The sequence below is a fragment of the Chanodichthys erythropterus genome, chromosome 13 (assembly GCF_024489055.1).
Source record: "Chanodichthys erythropterus isolate Z2021 chromosome 13, ASM2448905v1, whole genome shotgun sequence".
NCBI lineage: Eukaryota > Metazoa > Chordata > Actinopteri > Cypriniformes > Xenocyprididae > Chanodichthys > Chanodichthys erythropterus.
In genome coordinates, this window is record NC_090233.1 from 25,856,495 (window position 1) to 25,882,841 (window position 26,347).

Here is a 26,347-nt window from a genome sequence, read left to right on the forward strand (position 1 = left end):
TGTGAACTTTGTTTATGCTGTTTAAGGCAAGCGCGAGTTCCATGGGCGGGGAGCGTGAGCATTTAAAGGGGCCGCAGCCTAAAATAGGCAGTTAAAAAAAATAATAAAAAAAATCTATGGGGTATTTTGAGAAACTTCTCAGACACATTCAGCGGACATCTTAGACTTATATTACATCTTTTAAAAAGACGATCTACGGCACCTTTAAAAATTGAGATCGATACAGTATTGAGAATGAATAAATACGTTTTCCATTGATGTATGGTTTGTTAGAATAGGATAATATTTGGCCAAGATACAATTATTTGAAAATCTGGAATCTGAGGGTCCAAAAAATAAAAAAAATGTAAATGTTGAGAAAATCGCCTTTAAATTTGTCGAAATTATGGTAGGAAATTTACAAAATATCTTCATGGAGCATGATCTTTATGATTTTTGGCATAAAAGAAAAATCTATCATTTTGACCCATACAATGTATTGTTGGCTAAATATACCAGTGAGACTTATGACTGGTTTTGTGGTCCAGGGTCACATTTGTTTTATTACAAAAATGCGATTCCAATGTAATGAATTAATCATTTTAATTGAAATGAATACTAAAATGACTTTTCAATGTCATTTTTCTTTTATTCAACAAAATATTGTTCACTACTCAAAATAATCAAGTAATCTGAGTGTTGAATCGATGAATCAATTTTTGAACCTTTTCCTTTGAAAAGAACCATTCAAATAAACCAATACATGAAAAGTCTTTAATACTCAGATTTCTCGTTTCAGGTTCCCAAGATAGTTCTCAACAGTTTTCAGTTGTGACTCCTAGTTTCTACCTAAAGTTAAAGTAAGTCACAATTCACAAGTGTCTGTGCAGGTGTGACCATTAGTTAGTGTGGCGTTTTGCCCTGTTTTGTGAATATGTAAACCTTTATCCCCCTCACGGTAAGACGAGCCCTGTGTGACCAGCTCTTAACGCGCACTATCTCTTGGCTGTTAGATCATAGCGCCTTTTTCTTGACCGCTTGTCTGAGAGGCTCCAGTCTGAAGCCCCATCCCTCATCAGTGGCACAGGATGGCGCTTCAGATAAAGGAGGAGAATTCTATTTATGTCCGCCTGTAAACAAAGTCCCAGTGAGGGAGAGCTAATGGCCTGGAACTGACGAGAGCCTGCAGGGATATCTCACTCTATTTCTCCCTCCCTCTCTTGCTCATCTTGTCACCCTCTTTTCTCCTCGTCCGTCTAGTCATGGTGGTAGTAGATGGGAGAATCAGGCTGAAAGGAATCGCGTTGAAGCAGTCAGTTTTCTGATGTGAGGAGAAAGGCTTTCAGGTCCTTGGCCTGAAAGGGAGCGAGAGGGAGGAAGAGCAGGAAGACTGGAGGAGAATTCCTCCTGGGAAGAGACTGTAGTGAGAACAGCTGTTCAAAATGTACTTTCTCGCTTTCCTGCTTTCTTTGGCCCCATCTTTAGGTTCAAATCCTCTGCACATCAAACATTTATCATATACTTTTACATCAATTCCTCTAGATGTTAGACCAGTGATGTTTTAGAAGGGCTTTTGATCTTCGAAGCTCTTAAGTTCTTGATGGAGTGAATAGTGACATATGGTTGTGATCATATGCTTATATATCGTAAGCATATTTTTGATTGGTCCCGTGTGGATCCACTAACTCTTATACGTTCTTTTCTTACATTAATTACCGCCTTTATTTTTGAACGACATCTGATTGATGTTTCCTGCGAGGTGACAGCTGCTGGTTATTGGGGAATGCTTGATTGATCCGCACTGATGGAGCAGAGACAAGCCATGAAACTCTCCCATTGAGTGTCACTTACGACGTGTCTTGAAGCGCCAGGCCCGTTCTGTTCTCTCTTGCACGTGCGAGTGACAGACTTGTGCTGGGTATTGAATCGGGGATTGTTAAGCAGACGCTCGGTGGTAATGCTTTGTGTTATGATTGAAGGGCAGAGACGGCATCTTCTCGCCAAAACCCGATTTCTGTGCAAACTTCTCCCCTCCCCTCCTCTTCACGTCGACACGTTCGCTAACCCCGATGACAAGCGAAATGCTGCCGCTTGTGACTTTTCGTTTTATCATTCAAATTCGTCCCATTGATGTTGCCGGCTTTGATTGACAGGCAAACTTGAGAGAGTAGCGATAGCAATCAGTCCTCATCAGCTGCGTTTGTGACCGTGGACAATAGTTTCTCTCTTTCGGTTTTCACACTCGCCGTCTTTTGCACGTCCCCCTCCCTGCTGTCACAGAAAACTCAGACGATTGCATTTCTGTCACGACAGAGGGCTATTAATCTTTTAAATCCGAGCCAGACCTGAGCAGCATTGTGTTCTGGAATCTGAGAGCGCGCTGTGGAGACCACTCTGAAAAAGAGGGAACGGGGGGAACATAACGGGCTCGTTCTCTTTGTTAAGGAGAAACCGAAGCTTTCTGAACGCACACAATATTAGAAATCTAATCTGTCAGAGAGCAAATGATAGATGAGCAACATGCAGATGGTGAGGTGATTGTGAAATCAGTCTGCCCGGTTTTACCTGATACCCCTTCGGCCCTCTGCTCGTTCGCTCTCATCTAACCCCTTGGCCCATTCGGTGTGTTTTGCTTGTCGAAAAAAGTCCACGTGACTCGCTTTAACCTTTATTTTACTAGAGGGAGGTCACTGGGTGGTCTCCGCTCTTTCAGAAAGGTCATTGCACCGAGGTCATGGGTTTAGGCCAGGAGATGCAGAATCACCGTGTTCAGGCGCCCTTGGAGCAAATCATGTGAGTTCATTGCCTCGCTCAAGGGCAAAACAGCAGTGGAAAAAAACAGGCACATTAGAACAAACATGCCGCTTACAAAAAGTTAACATCCTGTGTGTCCTTTGAGGCATAGGAATCAGTAACCCTCCACTAAGCAAGCTCTATTATAGCTAGATTTTATTTGTTGCTTGCAAAACGATTTGCGAGATGTTACCAAGTAGTTAGTGTCTTTTTTTTTATGCCTTACACAGTTTCTAAGGTGTTTTGGGTGGTTTCTAGGGTGTTTTGGCTGCCTTATTGGAATTTGTAAGTCTAGTCGTTTAGAAAAGTAACAACAGATCACATGATTTGAGGTATCGGTCATGTCTAACACTTTGGTTTAGTAGTGGTTTGAACAAACTCCTAACCACAAGTATGAGCAATAGTAATAATGATACTTGCCTTAGCAAACACTGCTAATTATGTAGAGGGATTTTTTTTTTTCTTTTTTCTCATGTCAGACAGTTGAGAAATCAATGCTAACCTTTCATGTGAGCTTTTAAAGCAAGGCCACGAATTCATTTTATCACAAAACCAGCAGGCAGTTCTGCCAAAAAGACTCTCGCTGTTAATGAAGTGCTGCCTTGTAGGAGGCATTAAGAAGTATAAAACTAGTGAGTTGAGGCAAACACTGCAGAGCCTCTAAACATTTTTACTGTAAAGTAAGGTTATTAATATTAGTTCAAACATGCTTCTTTTAATTGCTTATTTGGCATTAAGCAGACATTTTTAATTCAAAGTGACTCACGGTACACTAATTGCAAGCACAATCTCCCTGGAGCAACACGAGGTCAAAAATGGTAATCGGTTCTCAGGAACTTTACCGTTTCAATCGCTCTGTTTTGAGCCAATGTCCTCGCCTCCCCTTGGCCCCCTTCTCCCAATTAGGTTGAGGTGTTCGGGTCCCCACCTGAGGAAACTCGATCCAGCGGGCTGAAAGCTCCAGACAGGGTTGGCTGGGCTCAGTGATGCACAGAGTGTTGCTACTCGATAGGGGTTTCTCCCAAGGATCACTCAGGGATGAAGCTCCATTGAATTTCCTTTCCAGAAAAACATGTTTTTGCTATGCAGGACACCCAACCAAGTCAGGTAAGGTGGTGCAGAACTTCTCATGTGGAGTATCCATTGGTTACCACAGATTCAGTCCAGTTAATATGTATTTATTTATTTAATTTAGAAGAAAGAGAAAAGAAAAGTGGAAAAAGGAGCCTAAATCAGAGAGTCTAGACTGAGTGAGCTTTTTATATGGCTTATAAAATGACAAGATATATAAACTTATTTAGCTTTCTTAATATGATGCATTTCCTTGTCAAAACATTCAGTTGGATATTGTAGACAGGATTTGAACTGTGGAAAAGTAGGATATGATTGTATCCATGTATTTACTTTTTTATATAATATATATACTGGATTACAATATTAATTTAAAACTATTTTATTATTTTACTAAAATAATTTTATTTCAATGTTTTATCAGACATTTTTCCATTTTCCATTTTGGGGAAGATTTCTTCATTTATTTTTCTTTAATTGTACATTTTCTGCAGTGAATACAAGTTGTTTTAGTAATGCTGTAAAACATTTTATTAGCTAGAAGTATTTTTTTGTAAGTGCAATCTTTATGGAATTATTTTTTACAATTTGTACCTGGTAATCATGAAAAGCTACAAAAGTCATAGAAATTTACTGTTGTGGGAATCCTGGAATTACTTATCTAGTCTTTTTCATGTCGTTCCAAACCTACATGCATTTAATTCCACAAAAGAGTACTTGGTTACAAAGTATATTGGTAACCAAACTGTTCTGATGACCATTGACTTCCATTGTATGGGCAAAAAAACACAGACATTTCTCAAAATATCTTTGCTAAAGTAAAAGTCAAAGTTTTCGAAAGTCAAGAGGGTGTGCAAATGAAGACAGAATTTTTTTTCCTTTAAAAGTGCCTAAAAGAGTTTTATTTTTGTCATGAGATCATGTTCTTCTGTTTCGTTTAGCCAAACAATTTATCCGTCTAAATATTTGTGAAGTTTCCCAGCTTGCTGATAAAAGGAGCTGTTTGTTTTGATGATGCTCTGTCTGTCAGTAACCGTATCATCTCCACCGGCAGTGTTTACTGTCCATTATGTCCGAGCAAACACAGCCGCTGCTGATCTTGTGTGCTCTCCACACAACCTGTCTCCTCCGAGTCTGGATCATAAAAGTGCATTCAAAGCTTTGAAATGCCTCCGCTCTCCCAAGCCCCAGACACTTGCTGCATAACTCAGCTGTGTGGAAGCATTTCAGCCCCCCCATGTCCGCCCTTTGCGGCTGCCCCATCCCTGCTCCCCGTATTCAGGCGTCTCTCTTGACTTCTCCAGCCCTTTGTTTCCTCAGGGGATGGATGCAGCGGGCGGGGAGGGTGCGAGCTGTTCGATCAATAGCTGCTCCATCTGTCGGGCCTGTGGCAGGGGCTCAGGGCGGAGGGTGGAATTCGGCACCGTCTGTGGGGTGTATGCAGGGGGCTTGTCACCGGATTCTGCCTGAATGGGGGCTCAAGGGCTGTGGCGCTGGGGTGGGGTGGAGTGGGGCGGTGTCCCCCAACCATTCTTCGTTTTTGTGCCGACTCCCTCCTCAGCACAGCGATAGTTTGCTGGCGTGTGTGGATATATGTGTGTGTGTGTGTGTGTGTGTGTGTGTGTGTGTGTGTGTGTGTGTGTGTGGAGATGAGAGGCGTCTATTGTGTCATTTCACAGGCTCCCGGGAGACAGGGTCACCTTGTCCCTCGTACAAATGGTGCCCTCTCTGGATATTTTGGCTGTGTGTTTTATACGAGGGCCAGACACCCAGGCTCTGAGCACATCTATCTCTCATCTCAGCCCTTTTCAGATTCCCTCTATTGAGAGAGAGAAAGTCTGGAACAGTGCTTTCAAAGGGGACATCTGAGATAGTTGCACAGTTGACATCATTCTTCCTGCAAGACACTGGAGAAGCTCTGGATCTGTCTGTGCAGCTGAAATCTCCATAAACTGTCCTTTTAGGACACTGAGGTCTGTATTTGTGTTTGGATTGTGGACAAACTCTGCTGCCCATTTAAAACATAATACTTCCGTTTACATGAAATCAAAATGGACCCTGTCTAGTTTTTTAATGAATTATTTAAAGGATTAGTTCACTTGAGAATTAAACTTTCCTGATAATTTCTGACCCCTATCCCATCCAAGATGTTTATGTCTCTCTTTCCTCAATCGAAAAGAAATTAAGGTTTTTGAGGGAAACATTCCAGGATTTTTCTCCATATAGTGGACTTCAACAGTTACCAAGGGGTTGAAGGTCTAAATTGCAGTTTTAAAGCAGCTTCAAAGGGCTTTACATGACCCTAGCCGAGGAATAAGGGTCTTATCTTGCGTAACCAGAAAAAAAAAAAAAAAAAGTACACTTTTTAACCACAAATACTTGTCTTGCACTAGCTCTGCTATGCACCACGCATTTCATAATCACTTGGAAAGGCTTGACCTTTATTTTCATCTTTATTTTTCATTCCAGTTTTTTTTGATCCAATAAATGCAGTCTTATTGAGTATGAGCCCACTTTCAAATACATTTTAAAAAATCTTACCAACCCCAGACTTTATAACTCAGCTATATACCTTCGTAATGGAGAAGAGTTTTTTGTTTTTTAAGACCTGCATATATCTGTGTGAGTATGTGTGCCAAAACTTCGGCTGTTGTGACAGCTGCTTTGCCTTGATCAGTGTACTATGACGAGGACTGTGGTCCTTGGGGAGGCTCCTCTCTGCTGTTATTTAATGGCATTGGCTTCACATGAAGGACGGATACAGCGGTCCTAACCTCTCTGGCTCAGGCTCTGTCATGGCCACTGATGCATTTTTTTTCCCAATGCTAAAAGACCCATGAAAACAAAGTGTTCAGCCTTTCCCCCACCTCAAGTTAGTATCAAATTGACAGAAAATACAAAATACGATGCCAAGCGCATGTCAGCAGGCTTATCTTTTGCTCTCTTATCTGCTTGGTCATTTCTTTGATCCAGAATAGCTCACAGTTTAGGCTGACCGTTCTCCAAGGCTGTTAGTTGCTGTAGCATCTTGTCACGTAAATCTCAATTAACTCCGGTTCAGCCGTCAGAGACCACACCGCTCCTAAACGAGCCCTTTATTGCCTCATATCTAATTGTGTGGCTCATTAAAGCCGCTAATCAAAGAGACTCACATATCCAGCAGCAAGGTTATATGGTGCAAAACGCAGAGATGCTGAAATCTTTCAAATGAATAGCTTGACAGCAACTCTCTAGAACTCCAAACTTTTTTGTCCTTGTAGAAAAATATTCCAGAGGGACTTTAACTCTTCTCTGCCCTTAAGTCCAACCAGATTCACAATCTATATGGTGAATCTGACAAAAAAAAAAAACAGGTCTTATTATTATGTACTCTTTAATATTCTTTTAGTACATTTTTTTTTTTTTTTTACTGTTCCTATATGAACAATAGTAGTACAGGCTTTTTCTTTATGCAAAATATTTTTTTTTTATAATAATGGTATTGTTGTTGCATATGTTTAGCAAATTTTTTGTTTGTAGAACAATTTGTAAGATTAGTTGTTGTTTTGTTGTTGTTGTGATTTCACTTTTTTTAACTTAGGTTAGTGTGTAATGTTGCTGTTTGAGCATAAACAACATCTGCAAAGTTACGATGCTCAAAGTTCAATGCAAAGGGAGATATTTTCTTTTACAGAATATATATATATTTTTTTAAAGGGCTACAACAAACGGCTGGTGACATTGGTGACATCACAAACCCTCAAATTTACATAAACACCGCCCCTGGGAACACACTACAAAGGGGGTGAGGCCATGTTGAGCTGCTTTAGAGAAGAGGAAGAGTTGTTGTAGTAGTGTGTTGTTACCATGCCGTCATTTATGCTGGACTGCTCCACAAACAAGGGTCAATTCAATGCTGGATTTGCACAAAAGATTATCCTGACAGCACATGCTAGTCAATGAGTTGAATCAACTCCACAGCAACTACATAAATTTATCCACTAACCATTCAGAAACGTCCATTTAGATTCTAAAAGTTGTATCTTCTTTCTGAGTCTCTCCACCAGTGTCTGACTCCGGTTTGAGCAATGTAAGGCTAAACACCGTAACTGACAATCTTCATTTTGGCTGTGTGAGAATCTCCAGCTTTGTTGTTGGTGAGCATCCAAAACGTAATCTGTTAAAGCTCTGCCCTCTTTTGGAAAGCGGGCAGGGATAAGCAGCTCATTTGCATTTAAAGGGACACGCACAAAAATGGCGTGTTTTTGCCAAATAGGGGCAAATTTGACAAGCTATAATAAATGATCTGTGGGGTATTTTGAGCTGAAACGTCACAGACACATTCTGGGGACACCAGAGACTTATATTACATCTTGTGAAAAGGAGCATAATGGGTCCCCTTTAACATCCTTTTTCAAGGCAATTAATGACATTTTGCACAATATTATGTTCTAATTACATGTGTCCAGATTTTTTGTAATGTCCATTATTCTCAACTTTGATTCTTCATACAGTAATTTTGTACTGTATTGTAGTGAAACAAATTCTGTAATAGTGTTTTTGCTTTTGTGTTTTATCTCAGTCTTACAGATGACAAGGTTTTACCTGCAAAAATCCTTATTATTAGGTAACTGCAGTTCTGCTTTGCCAGCACAGCCCTGCTATCTTTCTGGTGTTCCCAGAAGAGCCCTGTGTACCTCTGAGCCTCAGAGATTGGTGAAGAGAAGGTTGTGGTGGTCACAGAGGGGTTCGTTTGCTCTTAATGGAAGCACTCACTGGCTATCTCCTCAAGCCAGCCTGGAGCTAATTTGAGACAAGGCGGATGGGTGTTTGCTGTCTCTATGTGCTCTTCCCACCTCGCATGCTTTTATCACACTGTTTTAGTAGCCGAGGTTTGGCAGGGGGGAGAGAAAGAGAGTGGAAAGGGACATCTGCCTTTTGTGTCTCCTGGGTTCTTTTCCTTTACTCTCAATTAAGAAGATTTAAACTGACAGTGTTTGTCTTTGTCCACACTAAAGAGGGAGCCTCAGCAGGTGTGTGTGTCTGTGTGTCCAAATAGACACGGCTCAAAGGCTCTCTCCATCAGGCAGGGTTCGTTTGCAAGTATGGCGGCTTTCAGCGCGGGGGAGAAAACTGCAGTGACAGCACAATGAATAAATTGAAAAAGGCTTGTGTAGTAAATTGTCTATCGCGGGTGACAAACGATCTGATAGGAGCGTGCGGAGGCTGCAGACGCCGCCGTCCCAGCAGAGCTGTGAATAACTGGCCTATCTGCGTGCTGCTTAGCACACCGGCCTCGCTCACACGCTTAATAATTTATATGCTGTGAAATATTTCCCCCCTGCGCAGATACGCCCAAGTGTTGGCAGGCGGTGGGGACAAGCTCTGGGAATGTCCCTTCAGCGCTAATTTGGGGGACGATGACATCCAGAGGTTTCTCCCTCTTTTTTCCTCTCTTTTTTTGTTAGGAAATGCCCTTGATAGACAGTTCCTCATTCCAATCCTTAAATTTCAATTTAGGAATTGGAATGAGGAATTTACTGAATTATAATTTTAAAAAATTCAGTGCAGGTAATGCATTCTTCGAAATGAAGTGTTTGAAATATTAAATGTTGTTTCAAGGGGGATAGAGTTCCAGTTCAAAATGTAGAGGATTTCCATCTTTTATCTATGTAGTATCCTCCAAATGCTATGCAAATTTCATACATAATATTTTCTGCATCTGTGGTTTAAAAATAATCCAAAAACTATGGTCCCCCAAGTGAATCTCAGCCATTTCCACCACTGTATACACACACATACACACAAACTGGTTTCCATGTTTTATGTGGACTTGTCATTCACCAAAAAAATGTCCCCATAAGGTCAAAATTTACTGATATTACTATCTTAGTGTAATGTAGGGAATACCAGGTACACACACACACACACACACACACACACACACACACACACACACACACACACACACACACACACACACACACACACACACACACACACACACACACACACACACACACACACACACACACACACACACACACACACACAGAGAGATATACAAATTCCTATTGGTGAAATCTGTCTGTCTATCTGTCAGACTATCTTCTGACTGTGTGTCTATTGATCTTGGTCTGTCTCACCTTTAAACCCTTCAAAAATTAAAAGCTTTTTAATTTTTTATTCAAAACTTTCAAACAAGGCAAATTTGTCTTGGCAAACTTTATTAGTTAAATGGTTAGTTCACCCAAAAATTAAATTTTGACATTAATTACTCACCTTCATGTTGTTCCACACCCGTAAGACCTTCATTCATCTTCAGAACACAAATTAAGATATTTTTTTATAAATGCCCAGAAAGGTACTAAAAAAAGACATATTTAAAACATGTGACTACAGTGGTTTAACCTTTAATGTTATGAAGTGACAACAATAATTTTTGTGCAGCAAAAAAATAAAATAAATAAATAAATAAATGACTTGTATAATAAAGTGATGGGCGATTTCAAAACACTGCTTCATGAAGCTTTATAAATCTTTTGTTTCGAATCAGTAGTTCGGAGCTGTATCAAACTGCCAAAGTCAAGTGAACCATTGAAATTTCGAAACACTTATGACGTAACGAAGCCTCGTTTACTGAAATCACGTGACTTTGGCAGTTTGATTGACTGATTCAAAACAAGATTTGTAAAGCTTTGGAGCTTCATGAAGCAGTGTTTTGAAATCGCCCATCACTAGATACTGTTGAATAATGTCATTATTTTGGGGGTTTTTTGGCACACAAAAAGTATTCTCGTCGCTTCACAACATTAAGGTTGAACCACTGTAGTCACATGAACTGTTTTAAATATGTCTTTAGTAGCTTTCTGGGCATTGAAAGTGTAAATTAACTCACTGTCAATGCAGGTCTCACTGAGACATCGGATCGGACGATGAACAAAGTTCTTACAGGTGTGGAACGACTTGAGGGCGAGTAAATATTTTTGAGTGAACTAACATTTTAAAATTGGTTATATGAATTTCCTTAAATTAAGGAATCAATTCTGCATCCTGTTTTCTATCTCAAATCAGATTCAGGTTAAATTGAGTAATTGAATTGGAATTTAAAAGACATTCTCAATTCTCCATGGCGCTCCAGCACTGCCATTGGAAGTCACACCTCCTGTCATTGCTCATTTGCATAGTGTGGAACTTTGCTCAACTTTGTCGCATTGGCAGCATTTTGAGGTGTCGCTCACGTCACCTCAAAATGCCAACTTTTATTGAAAACAAATGACTTCCTGTGGCTTTGTCACTGCAAATCGCTGTCAGTGTGAAATGAAAGCCCCTTTATGCTGTTGTGGACATGACGAAACGTCACGCTCCCAGGCTTTTTTAATTTCTTAGGCTGAATTTCTCACTTGTCATCTAAATCTCCGTTCAGACTGAAGGCTGTCAGAAATCTAGTCCAACCTCTGTGGAGGTGTCCTTTCTCTGCAAGAGGTCCCTCCAGCCCTGGGGACCAATTAAAAGGAAAATCTCTTCCTGTCAGGTCAGGGCGGTTTAATGTGGCTGAACCTCTTGTTTGTTTGTTTGTTAGTTTGTTTGTATCTGTGGGATATACCAAGCACATGCTTGAACTGTGTGTACCCTTATACAGACTTCTGGAGGCTTTCATGTTGTTTTTTTATGTCCTGCCCTGTTTTATTTTTATTTTTATTAATAAACTGGCGATTTTAAAATCCTGTTTGGGCCCTGCATCCAATTATGTGGACTATAAAAAATTTAAGAGGGACAGTCTTTTATAATTTAATCCTAAAGTAATAGATTCTGTTAAATATGCATGAGCTTGGCTTTATAGATGAAACTAGAATTAATGTCTATCAGAGACCCGACCAGGAAAGCACAGAGGAAAGGAAGGAGATGGAGACGGGATATCTTATCATTATTCTAATAGGGTATGATTGCCGTGGACAGAGGCAGACTGTCTACGGCTAGACGGGGCGGCCAGTTTAATCGTTGCAAGTATTGAGCACATTTACCCAGGCTGGGCAAGCTGAGATGCTGAAAACCGATCCAGCCATTCCCTGGTTCGATTGTCTCTTCTTCTTTTTTTTTTTTTTTTTTGAAGGAAGGTTGTGTGGTTGAATGGGAGGGAGATATGTTTTGAGCTCTGGTTTGTTTTTGGCATGCTGTGTGACAGCTTAATGAGGAAGTTAAGGAGCGTGCATCGGAAGGTCAGGGACTGCCGATCAGAGAGGGAGTCGTATATCTCCACACAAAGTCTCCTCACCCGTATCCTGTACACTCAATCTGTCAATCTCTCGTCAGCTCCGCTTACCCCTCCGACGGGACACATGCTGTGCTTGCCATACAAACAGATCCTTTCTTTTGGTCTATTTACGGTAAATTCAAAGGAGCAGCCAAGGAAAAAACGTTTTTCAAGGTCTTCACAAGTGTTTCGAGACACGTGCGAACCGCCCTTTTGCCCTGTTATTTCCTTTGTAAACTGTAAACCGAGACGCTCTGTTATGGGCTTGCACGGTGCGTTGAATGTAGCTAATTGCGCGTTGAGTTCTGGGCAGAGGAGAAGGTCAGTTGTCGGTCCTTAACTTCCACCCTGACAACGCCATTAATCCCTCTGCTCTGCACTGCTCGCAGGGCAAATGTTTCATCTCAAGGAAGTCTGTGAGGAGAAATAAAGGAGCTTATGAAATATTAGATTATTGGGCGGCTGAAGTTTTGCCTTGGAGGTGGAAGTGCTTTTTCTCATCCCTGATGTATTTGGTGGCATGTGGCGTAAGGCCAAAATGAATGGATGTTCCGAAGACTGAAAAATCTTTTTAACAGCTCCGCTGTTTTCCTAGACAGCAATGACATTAACAAGAACTTTAGTTGAACTCTTGAACACTTTGCTTAGATTTGCCAAGATCCTGTCTGCAATCAGAAATCAGTGATTTAAATATGAATGCAAATATTTCCTACCAAGTTCTTCCAATAACCAGGTCTATTCTCTAGGTCAGGTGTTTTCAAACTTTGATGCCACTGACCACTAAACATGGTGATCCAGTTGTAAGGTTTCCCCCTTCCTAAAATATAAAGGCAGCTATATATTTTCATTTATAAAGACACATTTATACTGTGAATTTTTTTTAATTCTATTTTTGAACCCCTTTTTATTTTCAATTAAACTTCTCATTTATGCTGTAAAATTATTATTGTTATTAAATATTAATATTTTATTTTTATTACTTTATTTGTTCCTGTCCCAATTTGTTTTTCATTTATACTTCATGCAAAACTTATCCCAAAATATTTTATTTTAATGCATTTTAATACACAATTTTTTTCAGCCCAGTATTTTGTGTATTTTTTATTATTATTTTAATACATTTTACTACACGATTCTTTGAACATTTTTGTAAAGATCCTAGCATCCACTTGTGACTTAGTTTGATCTAGGTTATGCTCTCCATATTGATTTTAAAGCTCTATTCTCCTACTCTATGTTAATAATTATGTATGTCTTATTTGTGTTTTAGGAGAAACTTCTGAGACAAAGAAATAGTTCATCCAAAAATGAAAATTAACCTGTCATCATTTACTTACCCATCTGTGGAATACAAAAGGAGACATTCCAAAGACTTTTTGGCTCCAAAAATGAAACAAAAGCAGCATAAATGTCAAGTGTGCTCAAATCTCATTGGCGGTTCTGCATATTTAGACATGGCGCATCCATGACATCCAGAGACATTTGCTATCATTCACACCAAACTTGCCACAACAGTCTTAACCTTCCAAGTTTGAAATATGCGCATATGCAAATGAGATTTGTGAGCTCCTGGAGGGCATGATTTTCATTTTTGGATGAACTATTTCTTTGAATAAAACAACTGAGAACATTAAGTCTCCTGAGCTTTGAAAGAGCAACCTCTGAGCAATATTTTTTTCCCTCTGGGTATATGTGTGTTTGAAGTGTGGATCCGGCAAGCAGAGAAGCTAAAATGTGACACCGAGGATTAAAGGAGGGCAGTAGGGCCTACAGGCGTGATTTTGGGATACCTAACCTCTTTAATACACCATGCCATATCTCGAAACCACGTTTAACCACCAACCCAATCCCTTCCCTCGTTTTCAGCAGAAATGCATATTAATAGATTAGCGAGACGAGGGGTTTGTGGATAAGCTCGGCAGTTAAAACGGAGGTCGAGCTTCAGTCTCCCACTAGTCTATTTTATTTAATTTTTAAAGTCAATGGCCACATCCTCTTCACTGTGTAATTTAATCGGAGACTCTGTGGCTGTGGGCAGCATCTGCGCTCTGAGCAGAGATAGAGCTGCTGCCTTCTTTTTTTTTTAAACTAATCCTCAGATTTCTCTGCTCACCGAGCTACAGATCACTCCGCTGGGTGAAGACAATTACCAGCCTGCTTTTTCATGCTAATGCAATCTCTAACTAGATCTCTTCCCAAAAAAATGTGGAGGAGAGAAAGCGAGAGATAGGAAGAAGGAAAGGGTTTTTTTTAGATTAACATTTAATTATGAACAGTTCCCCGTCAGCGAAGCGGAGGGGTCAGGAGAGGAGGGCAACACACAGAGGGAAAGGGCAGGCAGTAATTTAAGATGCTGAACTCTGCTTAGGGACGTGTGTGTGTGTGTGTGTGTGTGTGCCACGCCGGCGAGAGAGAGAGGTCAGAGGGCACGTCTCATCATAAGCAGGGTTTTGCATGACTGCACCTATTCTCGAATGCCTGCATGAGGGGTTTCAGGCCTGGTGTTTGTTTTGTGCCAGGATTTTATGACATCATCCTCAGGATAAACAGTGTTCTTTGGCCTCATCGGATGAATCTCCCAAGCCTCACTTGACCTTATGATTGTCAAGTTGTCTAGAGCGCTTTTCAAGACTAGCAAAGGAGACTTCACAAAACCCTGTAATGTTCTCTGAGAATAGAAGGTTTGTCTGAGAGACACATGTGGAAGTCACTGGTTGTGCGATTTACACAAGCATAGAGTTGGCATTTGTTTGGACGTTATCCGCTTTGTATGTCATTTTTCGTTTTTTTTTTTTTTTTTTTTTTTCTGAACCGTTTTTTTTTATTTTCAGTTATATTTATTTTTCATTAATGCTGTCAAATATTTTTTTCATTTTATTTTAATTATATAAATATATTTATATATTTCTGAACACTATTTTATTGTATTTTTGAAATATATTTTTTATAATAATCTAATGCCAAGTTTACACTACAGGATTTTAAGCCCGATTTACCAGTTAACATGAAAAATCAGCGAGTGATTGGCGCTCGCCAATCTTTATGTGTGAACTTCTCAACGACGCATCAAAGAGGCTCGCTGACGCGTCACCGACACCTCGCAGATGCCAGACAAATATCTAGTATGCAAAATATCCGGAGCTGTCGGACGACTTGATATATTTGCCGACGTTTATTCATATCAGACACACATTGTGTAAGAAACTATAAAGCTCACTCACTCTATTGTTCTCCCAGTTCACCGGCCACATGTATTTCAGGACAAATGGATGAATTCATGTTATATATTAAAGGTGCCCTAGAATGAAAAATTGAATATATCTTGGCATAGTTAAATAACAAGAGTTCAGTACATGGAAATGACATACAGTGAGTCTCAAACTCCATTGTTTCCTCCTTCTTATATAAATCTCATTTGTTTAAAAGACCTCCAAAGAACAGGCGAATCTCAACATAACACCGACTGTTACGTAACAGTCAGGATCATTAATATGTATGACCCCAATATTTGCATATACCAGCCCATGTTCAAAGGCATTAGACAAGGGCAGCCAGTATTAACGTCTGGATCTGTGCACAGCTGAATCATCAGACTAGGTAAGCAAGCAAGAACAATAGTGAAAAATGGCAGATGGAGCAATAATAACTGACATGATCCATTTATTTTTCAGGCTGGATCAAGCTAATGCGCATGCCCAGACCTAAATGCACGTCTCTTGTGCCTCATTTCGTAGGCGTGCGTCTGACTGTTTCTATAGAAACCGTTGCTTCTAACGGCAGCTGCATTGACTCAATGATTTTACCAGTCGGTGATTTGCCCTTATTTATAAGGCGGGACTTATTCCACCATTTTGCGAGTTGCGCTTTCTCCCATTCAAAACAATACGAGTGACATGTCTTATGTTATTCTATAGTCTTTGCCTTATCTCTGGGAGGTCAGCCAGAGTGTTTTAAACTTTTAATATAATGTTATTTTAATTTAAATTAAATTTAATTCAAAATTTAATTTCTTCCCAATGTCCATTTTCAAATAAAGTTGTTGTGTGACAGAGTTGTTGTCAGCTCATGCAGTGTGTAACCTTCTTGTTGCAGATCATTTACGTAGTGTCAAGTAGTGTGAACACCACAACGACTTCAACAGCAAGTCACGTAGTCTGAACAGCACAGCGATCTGCCGACGTTTAAAGTCCTCTAGTGTAAACGTGGCTTAAGTGAACTCCCAAGCATCCACTATTGACTCAGTTTGAAAAGTGCTGGTGTTTTAGAGCACTTTTCAAGACTAGCGGAGGAGACTTCATGAAACCCTCTAATTTTTTCAGTCACGTTTGGTTGTGCGATTACACAAGCGTGTCAGGTAGAGTTGGCGTGTGTTTGGAAGCGATCTGCTTTGTATGTCATTTTGCAAAGCAGCTTTGTCAGCCGAGTGCAGCCGACCAAAAGTCTCGGCAGCGATGAGCTGGGATACTTTTCTTTGAAGGCTTCTGTGAGCATGTACACATATCTGAGACTTATCAAAAGATTACCATTCCACACACATTTCCTTCTTTAGTGGCCACCTTCACACAGATACACACGCGCATGTGAATTACACACATACTTCACCTTCACTACTTCATGTCCCTTGGAAGGGGAATGATAACGCAGGTCTTTATCAGTACAGCTGTGTGATATGGAAGGTGCCGGATATTTCCTGCCACTAGGGCCAGGCAGGGCCGTTATTCGCTTGCTCGCTCACTCGCTCTCTCTCTGATTATTGGACAGAAAACTGATAATCTTACAGGAAAAGATGTCTGATAAACCATATGTGTGTGTGTGTATATCCCTGAACAAAGATAGGTTTATGCTTTGAAGGTTAAGTGGCAGTGGATGTTATGGTGGCTGGGTCACATGACATTGTGTTTTGGCAAAATAGTGAGTGGAATATAACATTTTATTTATATTTTCATCTTTATCGCTCACACCACAGTCTGTTGTTGGTTTATCATTTATAGCTTTGTTATGGTATAAAAGGTATAAAAGGCCTATTAGCCAACTGTGTAGCTACTTTTTGTTGTGCTTGCAAAATGTACTTTTTCCAGTAATTGATTGTTCCTCAGTCAATGGTAATGGAAATTGAGGTCAGCAGGCCTGCAGGTGGATTCTGGGATACTGGAGTGTGTCCTTAGAGAACACTGATACAGTACATAGATGGCTTCAATTATTTTCTATTGATTTGAACTATTGATGGTACATTATGTTTTTATTTATCATAACTGAACATCAGCGTGTATGATTTAATTATTTGTCATTTTCACCCTCCCTCAAATGACAACGGCTCATCTTTTAGACTTCAGCCCCTCAGGCTGTGATCAAACAGCGCAAACAATGAACAAAATACGGCAAGAGAAGACACTTGAATATTCACACTAACAAATGAATGCCTTCAGGGGTGGGGGTGTTGTGCATAGAATAGGCCATTGTTTTCATTTTGTGTTAATCCTAAACAAGGTCCTTGTGTTATGTGAATGAGTTCAGATGTGTGACAAACAGTGTGATGGCCAGCGCTTAGTTTAGTTGTCCTTTTCTGTGGATTGTTGCAGTTTAACGGACAACCAATTGCTCCGATGTGTCTTTATTTGTGTGAAGTCTGTGCTTGGGCTATGCAATCTTTCTTTTACAATTTGTTGTATTTAAATGCTTGGTAAAGAGAGAATAAGTCGTGCACATTGCTGTAGCTTGCATAATTTATTTATTTATTTATTTATTTATTTATTTATTTATTCATTCATTCATTCATTCATTCTGACCAGTATTAAATATTTCTTTGTGCATTGTGCATGGTCACTATTATTTTACTACTATTTTTGCATTTAGGTAACATTTTCCATCTAATGCTCACTTAAACTTAATCAGTCCCACATCAGTGGCCTTAACTACTATGTACTTACAACAAAAAATAAGTACAATGTACTTATTAGGTTCATATTGAATTGCAAAACACATTTGCAGCTATTGAGGTGGGATACAGGTAAGGTTAAGGAAAGCTTTGGTAGTATTGGTAGATTTAAGGGTAGGGGCAATGGTTAAGGGATGGGTCAAAAGAGTAATTATAAATGTAATTACAGAAATTAATTAAAGATGTAATTACATGCATGTGTTTTTCAACTATAAGTACAATGTAAAAACATGTATGTACACAATAAGTGCAGTGTATTAAATGATTCATTTAAATGTAATTTACATAGTAGTTAAGGCCACTTAATATAAAGTGGGACCACTTAATCTTTTAAAAAGTAATGAATTCATAAAACTTTTAAATGTAATCTCACAGTGAATATCCATTTTTCATACTGTACATGATAATTGTGTGATGACTAAATTCACTTGTAGCATTTAAAATGGCTGATTTTAGTATTTAATTTTTTTTAAATCTTATTTATTTGGACAAAGTAGAATTTTAATATCGGTCATTCATCAGTTATGTGTGCGTTACATGAAAATTATTTTATATTATTTATTTATTTATTTATTTAAACCGCAAAGGCATTGATTGGTCATTGGCAACTTAGACTTTTTTCTTAGTTTGATGCCAAGTAAAAATATTGAGCATTCAAACAACCCTAGTAAGCACGATGCGACAGGTTTATTGATCGTCACCCTATTGCGCTATTGATGGATAGGCTACTTTGAAAATGTCCAAATGTCATTTTAACATTTAGAAAATAATCCTAGATGTATTTTGTGAATGCATCAGCACTGCTTTAGACAGGTGATCTCACTTTGCACACACACACACACACACACACACACACACACACAGACACACACAGACACAGACACACACACACACACACACAGACACAAACACGTTCATTCAGCATCTTGTCTCAGTGGTCAATTAGCTGGTGCTTCAGCCACCGATGTGACAGCATTAATGTGGGCTACTGTAGCGTGATTCAAGATAACAGGCGTGTGGTTTCACATGGTGTGACAGAGATAGACTTCATCGTATTATCATCCGGCTCCCATTTGCAGGCCTTGTGGAGAGCTCAATAGTAAGCAAGAATTTACCACTGCAATATGTTTATGTTCATTCTTCGAGGTGCAAAATAAACCATCTTCCATCTGCTTATGCTTGCAACAATGGCTGACCTGTGTTTAACCCTGGAATGGAGGCTGGCTCTTTAGCAGATGTGGATATTGTGTGCGAATATTGTTAGCTATTGAATGAGACTGTATGTATAGTGGAAACATGTGCGTATATTGTTTGTTTGTTTGTTGTCAGCAGGACTGTTTGCGCTCTATGGGTTTTACGCCCTCTCCTGTATTCATGTGCTGTTAGGAAGCGCCGGGTCTCCTGTGTGTGCGTGTCTTGTTAACAGTCATTGGATTTATGTCCCTTTGTGCGTGCCCGTCTGCAGATGTCCCCTCTGAAGGATTGTTTGTTTGTTTGTGAGTGTTTTGCATTCTCGTTTGTCCTTGTCCTGTTGCATTATCCGTGTGTGTGTGTGTGTGTGTGTGTGACTTGATGTGTTATTCTGATTTTGTTTCTAATGTTGCCTGCTCAGCGTGTTCAGCTGCATGTGTGTGTGCGCGTGTGGTTTTTATATAATAGTGTCTAAGATTGTGTGTGTGTGCTCTGTAGTGAAGTTAAGGGGTCGGGGACTCTGTCTGTCCCTCTAATGGGCTCTTTCATTGCTTTCCATTCAGCGGTGCGGTGTGTGTGAGGGATTATGGGGGACTGTAGTGGCTGCTTGTTAAAGCCGAAGAAAAGGGTCTGGGTGTGTCGATTGGATTAACTTGTTTGGGCTTATTAAGAGGGGAGACGCACAGGCCTTTTAAAAGCACTGCATGGGGCTCTCTGTCTCACACACACACACACACACACACAGACATTCACACACACTCACACCAAGCTGGCAGGTCACCATTCAATTAGGAAGAGAATCCCCCCTCCTATCCATCCCCTCAGCTCTCAGATATCGCAGACAAACGCAAATGCTCATTCCTCTCTCCCTCCTTAACATCAATATACATAGAATCCCTAGTGGCTGAGTCTATATTGGTCACAATGAGGGATTTTATAGACAGGAAATCAACTTTTACCCCTCATGCTTTTTGTCTAAGATTCTTTTATCCTCACTAACACCTCTTTTCGTTTCACCTTCCCCTCACTTTCCAGCATATCGATCTTTTCAGCTCTCTCACAGAAGTGCACTTCAGAGAATTCAGGGGGCTCAGGCCAGGTTAATTCGCTCGCCAGAGATCTCGGCATGCATCAGACAAACTAAGTGCGTGTCTACCTGAAACTGTATATTGTTACAGAGTCAAAAGTACTTTCATTACGGAAACTGATTTATGCACAGTCTACTTTGACTTAAGCTACATGTCTCAGTTGGAGATTTCAGAGTGTTTTGTTCTAAACAGTTGTATGTGTAGATTGTTTGTCTACACTGAAAGCAAAAAATGCTGTGTAGCATCACCTAGTTGCAGCCAATCAGAACATTGCAGACTTGCAGTTACATAAAATGGAATGTCAGCCCAATGAGAACCTGGCAACCAGTCCAGTCCAGTATTGATAGATAGAGAGAGAGATAGATAGATAGATAGATAGATAGATAGATAGATAGATAGATAGATAGATAGATAGATAGATAGATAGATAGATAGATAGATAGATAGATAGATAGATAGATAGATAGATAGATAGATAGATAGATAGATAGATAGATAGATAGATAGATAGATAGATAGATAGATAGTGTGTGTGTTTATGTTTTTTATATATATATATATTTTTTATATTTCCCGATGTGAGCCGTCAGCTCCACTACAATTTGGAGCGGTTAAGGCCCATGTAGACTTCATTTTCTCATGCACAGTTGAGCGCGCAAGCCTTTCAAAGATACTCCTTTGCCCGTGAGTGCAGAAAAACGTGTTTGGCGCCTGCGCGCTATCTAGTGGACTTTTCAAGCACTCACTTGGACGTGCGCTGTTGTACACGCACCATCTATGGTCATAAAAATTCGTCTGCAGGCGGCCACAGTCAACAGTTTAGTAAACGTTGGCAACCTCTTTAAGTTATTCTTGACTGTGCCGATGAACAGTGTGTGAAAGAATTTTTTCTTGGTTGCGCCGACTTAAAACACACAAGAAACACCATGAGACAGGAGAGACTCGGGCATTGTAGTACTGAACACTGAATGGTCCATGCATGTGGATTTGGATAAAACAGTTAATTCTGAACTTAGTTTTTAACAGCAGATGGCACTATGTGCTTTAGAAACACCCTTACTCTGCTTGCTTCCTGTTCCTTTACACACATAACGTAAACCTAATATAATCATTCATAAAGTTTGAAAAGGTTAACAAATTACAAGGGTGTTCGCAGTGGGCTGTTTACATTTAATCTTGCGTCATAAAAGCATTCTGAGCCGAGGTAAAAGTATACTTAACATGACTCTGCTGAACGCACGATCGCTGTCCGAACTCTTCTTTGTGAGCATTTGAGTGTGCAGTTAAAAACTAGCCCAGAGCTCCATCTGCTGTCAAAACTAAGCTCCGAATCGATTTGAGAGCGAAAATATCAGAATCAATCTAGAATCATTGTCATTCAAGAATCAATGTATTGTCCCAGCCCTAATATAATTTGCAAATCGTGCCTTCACCTTAACCAAGAGACTTAACTCCAGGATGTTCAAGAGGGATGTCTATGAAGTCGGTGTGGCTGTAGGGCTTAAGATGAAAATCATATGCTAAATAACAACAAACCAAATCCATGCTGTCTTGGTTTTAGCTATACAAGCATACCTTGTTTCTCAATCTTGTAGGGCTACAAGAGTTCAGTCTCTCCTAAGAAATGGGTATTTTCAGGTATGCATGACGTTTGTTCCCAACGGCAGCTTATAAACCCTCTAATTTTATGAAATAACAGTGATAAGAGAATTTGCAAATACGTAACCTGGCTCATATCTCAGGAAGCAGACACACAAGTGCAATTGCAGAAATCTTCCAGCGTTTGCTGTTCATTGTGTTGAGCTGGTACTGCTTTTGACTGAAAGGAGACAATGATGAGTCTATAGTGGTGGGGATTTTATTGGTGTTACAGCTGATTTATTCACATACATTGATAAGCACATGTTAGCTGACATAGCTACACAATTTCAAAGTGCATGCGTGTTTACTATAAATAAATATCGACAGATAGACAGACAGACCTGAGTCGCTTGTCGATCTCGCTCTCATTCTCTGCTCAGTTCCTCATCATCTGCTTGCATTCACATGCAGATTTTTGGAAACAGAGTCTCAGGAAGGGCTAATCCATTTCCCCGCTGTGACAGAAAGCCATTGAGGAGACAGAGAGCGAGAGAGAGATGTTTACAGATGAGCTGCGATCTTTAAATAACACCGATTTCACATGTCAATAAAATGGAGCGATTCAGCACACTCTTGGATTGCATGTTATCGGTTGTTGTTCACAGTTTGAGGATTTGTTCCCTCTGAAAGTCTGACTGACAAGAAGGGTGGTAAAGGGTTGTCAGGCATTCTTACTGAGTTTCAAGATGTTTCTGCTTCAGTTTAATCATGTTGCTATCTAAAGAGCTGTAATTTACACAGTTGCTCTCTAGAATGACTTGATTTAGCCAAGGAGGACATGTTCCTAGATCTTTTGTTGGTGCTGGAACAACATATCTATAAATTATTGCCCTACTTGTACCCCTGACCCTAACCAATCACAGGGATAATAGATTAAGAATGTTGTTCAAGCCCCTAACCCCAGCTATAAGCCTAATCCTAAAACCTGATTGGTTGACAGGAATGCTGTTCCAGACCAACAAGGATATTGATCCAGCCAGGAACATGTCATACCTACTTAGGCAAACCATGTTAAGCATTTCAGCAGGGTTATTATGGCTTTGGATTTTTTTTAAAAAGGATTTATTTCTATTTTATTGATCTTTTTTTATATTTTTCTTTTTAATTTACTTCAGTTTTTGTTAGTTTTCAATCAATCACTGTTAGTTTTAAGTTATTTAATTTTTTCTTTGTTTTCTATTTTCAGTTTTTTATTTCGGTTCTAGTATTTCAGGGCTGCCAAAGGTAATGTGATAAATGGTATCATTTTTAAAAATTTGTTTAAATTTCAGCAAAATTATTGCTATAGAAGTATTTACATGTTTAATGTTGGTGGGTTGTAAAGGTTTCAAAGGTTTTGATTTTATTTTATTTTGTGTTTTGTTTTGTTACATGTCTGGGTCACAGTAAGGTGTTTTGGAACAAACACAATCAAAACCATGAGCTGTAATATTCCATAACATAAACAAAGGTGAAAATTAACCTTAATGTCTGTATTAAGTTTAGGAGGTCATTGTTCTTTATTTACTATACATCTGACTGTCAGTCGTTAAAGGTGCCCTAGAATTAAAAATTGAATTTACGTTGACATAGTTAAATAACAAGAGTTCAGTACATGGAAATGACATACAGTGAGTCTCAAACTCCATTGTTTCCTCCTCCTTATATAAATCTCATTTGTTTAAAAGACCTCCGAAGAACAGGCGAATCTCAACATAACACTGACTGTTACGTAACAGTTGGGATCATTAATATGTATGCCCCCAATATTTGCATATGCCAGCTCATGATCAAGACATTACACAAGCCAGTATTAGCGTCTGGATCTGTGCACAGCAGAATCATCAGACTAGGTAAGCAAGCAAGAACAACAGCGAAAAATGGCAGATGGAGCAATAATGAACTGACATGATAACATGATATTTTTAGTGATATTTGTAAATTGTCTTTCTTAATGTTTCGTTAGCATGTTGCTAATGTACTGTTAAATGTGGTTAAAGTTACCATCGTTTCTTACTGTATTCACAGAGACAAGACTGTTGTTATTTTCATTTTTTTAAACACTGGCAGTCTGTGTAATTCATAAACACAACTTCATTCTTTATAATTCTCTCCAACAGTGTAGCATTAGCCGTTAGCCACGGAGCATAGAATCAAATGTAAACATCCAAATACAATACTCACATAATCCGATGTATGCATGATGCATGCATGACGAACACTTTGTAAAGATCCGTTTTGAGGGTTATATTAGCTGTGTGAACTTTGTTTATGCAATGATAGAGTCGAGAGCTCGGGAGGGGGCGGAGAGCGCAAGCAATTAAAGGGGCCGCAGCCTGAATTGGCGCATTTCTAATTATGCCCCAAAATAGGCTGTTAAAAAAATTAATAAAAAAAAACCTATGGGGTATTTTGAGCTGAAACTTCACAGACACATTCAGGGGACACCTTAGACTTATATTACATCTTGTAAAAAACGTTCGATGGCACCTTTAAGTATTTTCAAAGTTCGATATGCTTGCACATTTGTGCTGAAATCACAAATGTCCTGTTCTAGGTAGTCTTGTGGTTCGATCTGGGCTTGTGCCAAATGGTTGCAGGTTCCAACCATCCATTGTGCCCTTAAAGGGATAGTTCACCCAAAAAATTCTGTCATCATTTACTCACCCTCAAGTAGTTCCAAACCTGTATAAATGTCTTTGTTCTGCTGAACACAAAGGAAGATATTTGGAAGAATGTTTGTAACTATCCTTAAAGTTACTTCAGCAAGATTGTTCCTGTAACTTACTATTACACTTTCTTTGCCAGTCTTGTTGTCGGCTGGTGGGTGGCATTGGTGCCTGAAACGTAGTCAGATGGTCCTATTACGCATTCTCCAACAGAGCTGCTGTTTCCTGTGTCGACTGTCTGGCAGCGCGCCCCGTTTTCTCTTCTTCCTCTGGAGCGAAAGAGCTGAAGATGGAGGAAGGCAGAGTAGGAATGCAGCCAGAGATTTATGGCCCGGGGGGAGATTGATTACGCCCGTCACTGGCCCTGATGTGCGCTTGGCATTTGCCCCCCACCCAACTCATCAGCATGTTACACATACACCCACACACAATATGGACATTTACACTCCAAGCAGAAACTCCTGGAAATCGCCTCGAGACCTTTTTAGACAAAACACCGTCTCAGTCACCATCTGATCTGCAGACAGACTCTCTTTCTCTCTCGACATCCAAATCATTTATAAAAAATAAAAAAAACAGGGAAAAAAAACAGTTGAAAGTGTTTCAGCAGGTCAGTGCAGGGTTTTGTTCCTACCGTGTGTGTTGTGAGCAGTGATGGGTGCTTTATTCCTCTTGTGACTGAGGGAAGTGATAGGCTGCTGATGGATGGGTGCTGTGGGATGGCCAGGAAGGACGGGGCTGCTAGATTCCCATGTGATGCAGCAGGTGTGTGTTTGTGATTCAGCCCACAGAGCCGAGAGGCAGCTGGAGCAGCATTAAACCTCCACCTCACATACTTCTGTGTGTGTCGTCCTCCTCCTGTGTATCACAGGTGTGAGTTAAAGAACTGAATTAAAAATACATATACACGTTGGAGCCGTGGCCTAGTGGTTGCAAGTATGAATCTGGCTTGCAGCATTTTCTGGTCCCTTTCATATATTATGTTATGTTATGTTATGTTTTATGTTATGTTATGTTATGTTATGTTATGTTATGTTATGTTATGTTATGTTATGTTATGTTATGTTATGTTATGTTATGTTATGTTATGTTATGTTATGTTATGTTATGTTATGTTATGTTATGTTATGTTATGTTATGTTATGTTATGTTATGTTATGTTATGTTATGTTATGTTATTAATCTGCCATTTTTTTAATTTATACTTAACAAATATAAATATTTATTTTATTAATACTCTTAGACTTTTTTTTTGTTCTTTTGAAATATATTACTATTTGTAATATTTACACTTTTATTTTTTATTTAAAAAAATATACTGTATTTATACTTTTTCTTTTAATTTTTTTCTTTGGCCAAAAGCAAGTCCTCTGGTTCCCAAAAGACTTTTTTATAATACTCTTTTTCCCATTTAAATGTGTAATTCCTTTTATGTCTTGCTTAATCTTCTGACTAACACCATTAACCATTTTAACAATTTTATTTTGCAGGTCGGCCTCGGAAAACCAGTGTCTGTAGAATCGTACCTGCGTTTGCGCAGTCATGCTGGCCTGTCTGCAGAGGAGGCAGAACCCTGCACCCCAGCACGCCACGGCCGTCTGCAGCAGCAGCAAGAGTCTTGAGCCAACGCAACACATCAACCGCAAATGTAAGCCTGTGTTTCAGAGTTTAGATTCCTTGTTTTTTCTGGTTTTAGGTTAATTTTATCATAAATGGCAAATACAAATGGTTGACAGCAAACTGGTTTGGCTTGCTGATTGCTGGCACA

At 39.6% G+C, this 26,347-nt stretch overlaps 1 protein-coding gene across 5 annotated transcripts in view; it reads left to right on the top strand.

Annotated features, from left to right (window-relative positions):
• The window catches only part of fam222aa (family with sequence similarity 222 member Aa), a 67,864-nt gene that overhangs the window by 13,849 nt on the left and 27,668 nt on the right, over positions 1–26,347 (top strand). For 2 of the 5 annotated variants that reach the window (XM_067405519.1, XM_067405520.1), the window contains 2 exons: positions 779–839; positions 26,070–26,227. In XM_067405519.1, coding sequence (XP_067261620.1) covers positions 26,122–26,227 — 106 coding nt within the window. In that variant the 5' untranslated portion in view covers positions 779–839; positions 26,070–26,121. Of the gene's footprint in view, positions 1–778; positions 840–26,069; positions 26,228–26,347 lie in introns of those variants that run through there. The other 3 variants (XM_067405518.1, XM_067405521.1, XM_067405523.1) reach the window with 2 other exon arrangements.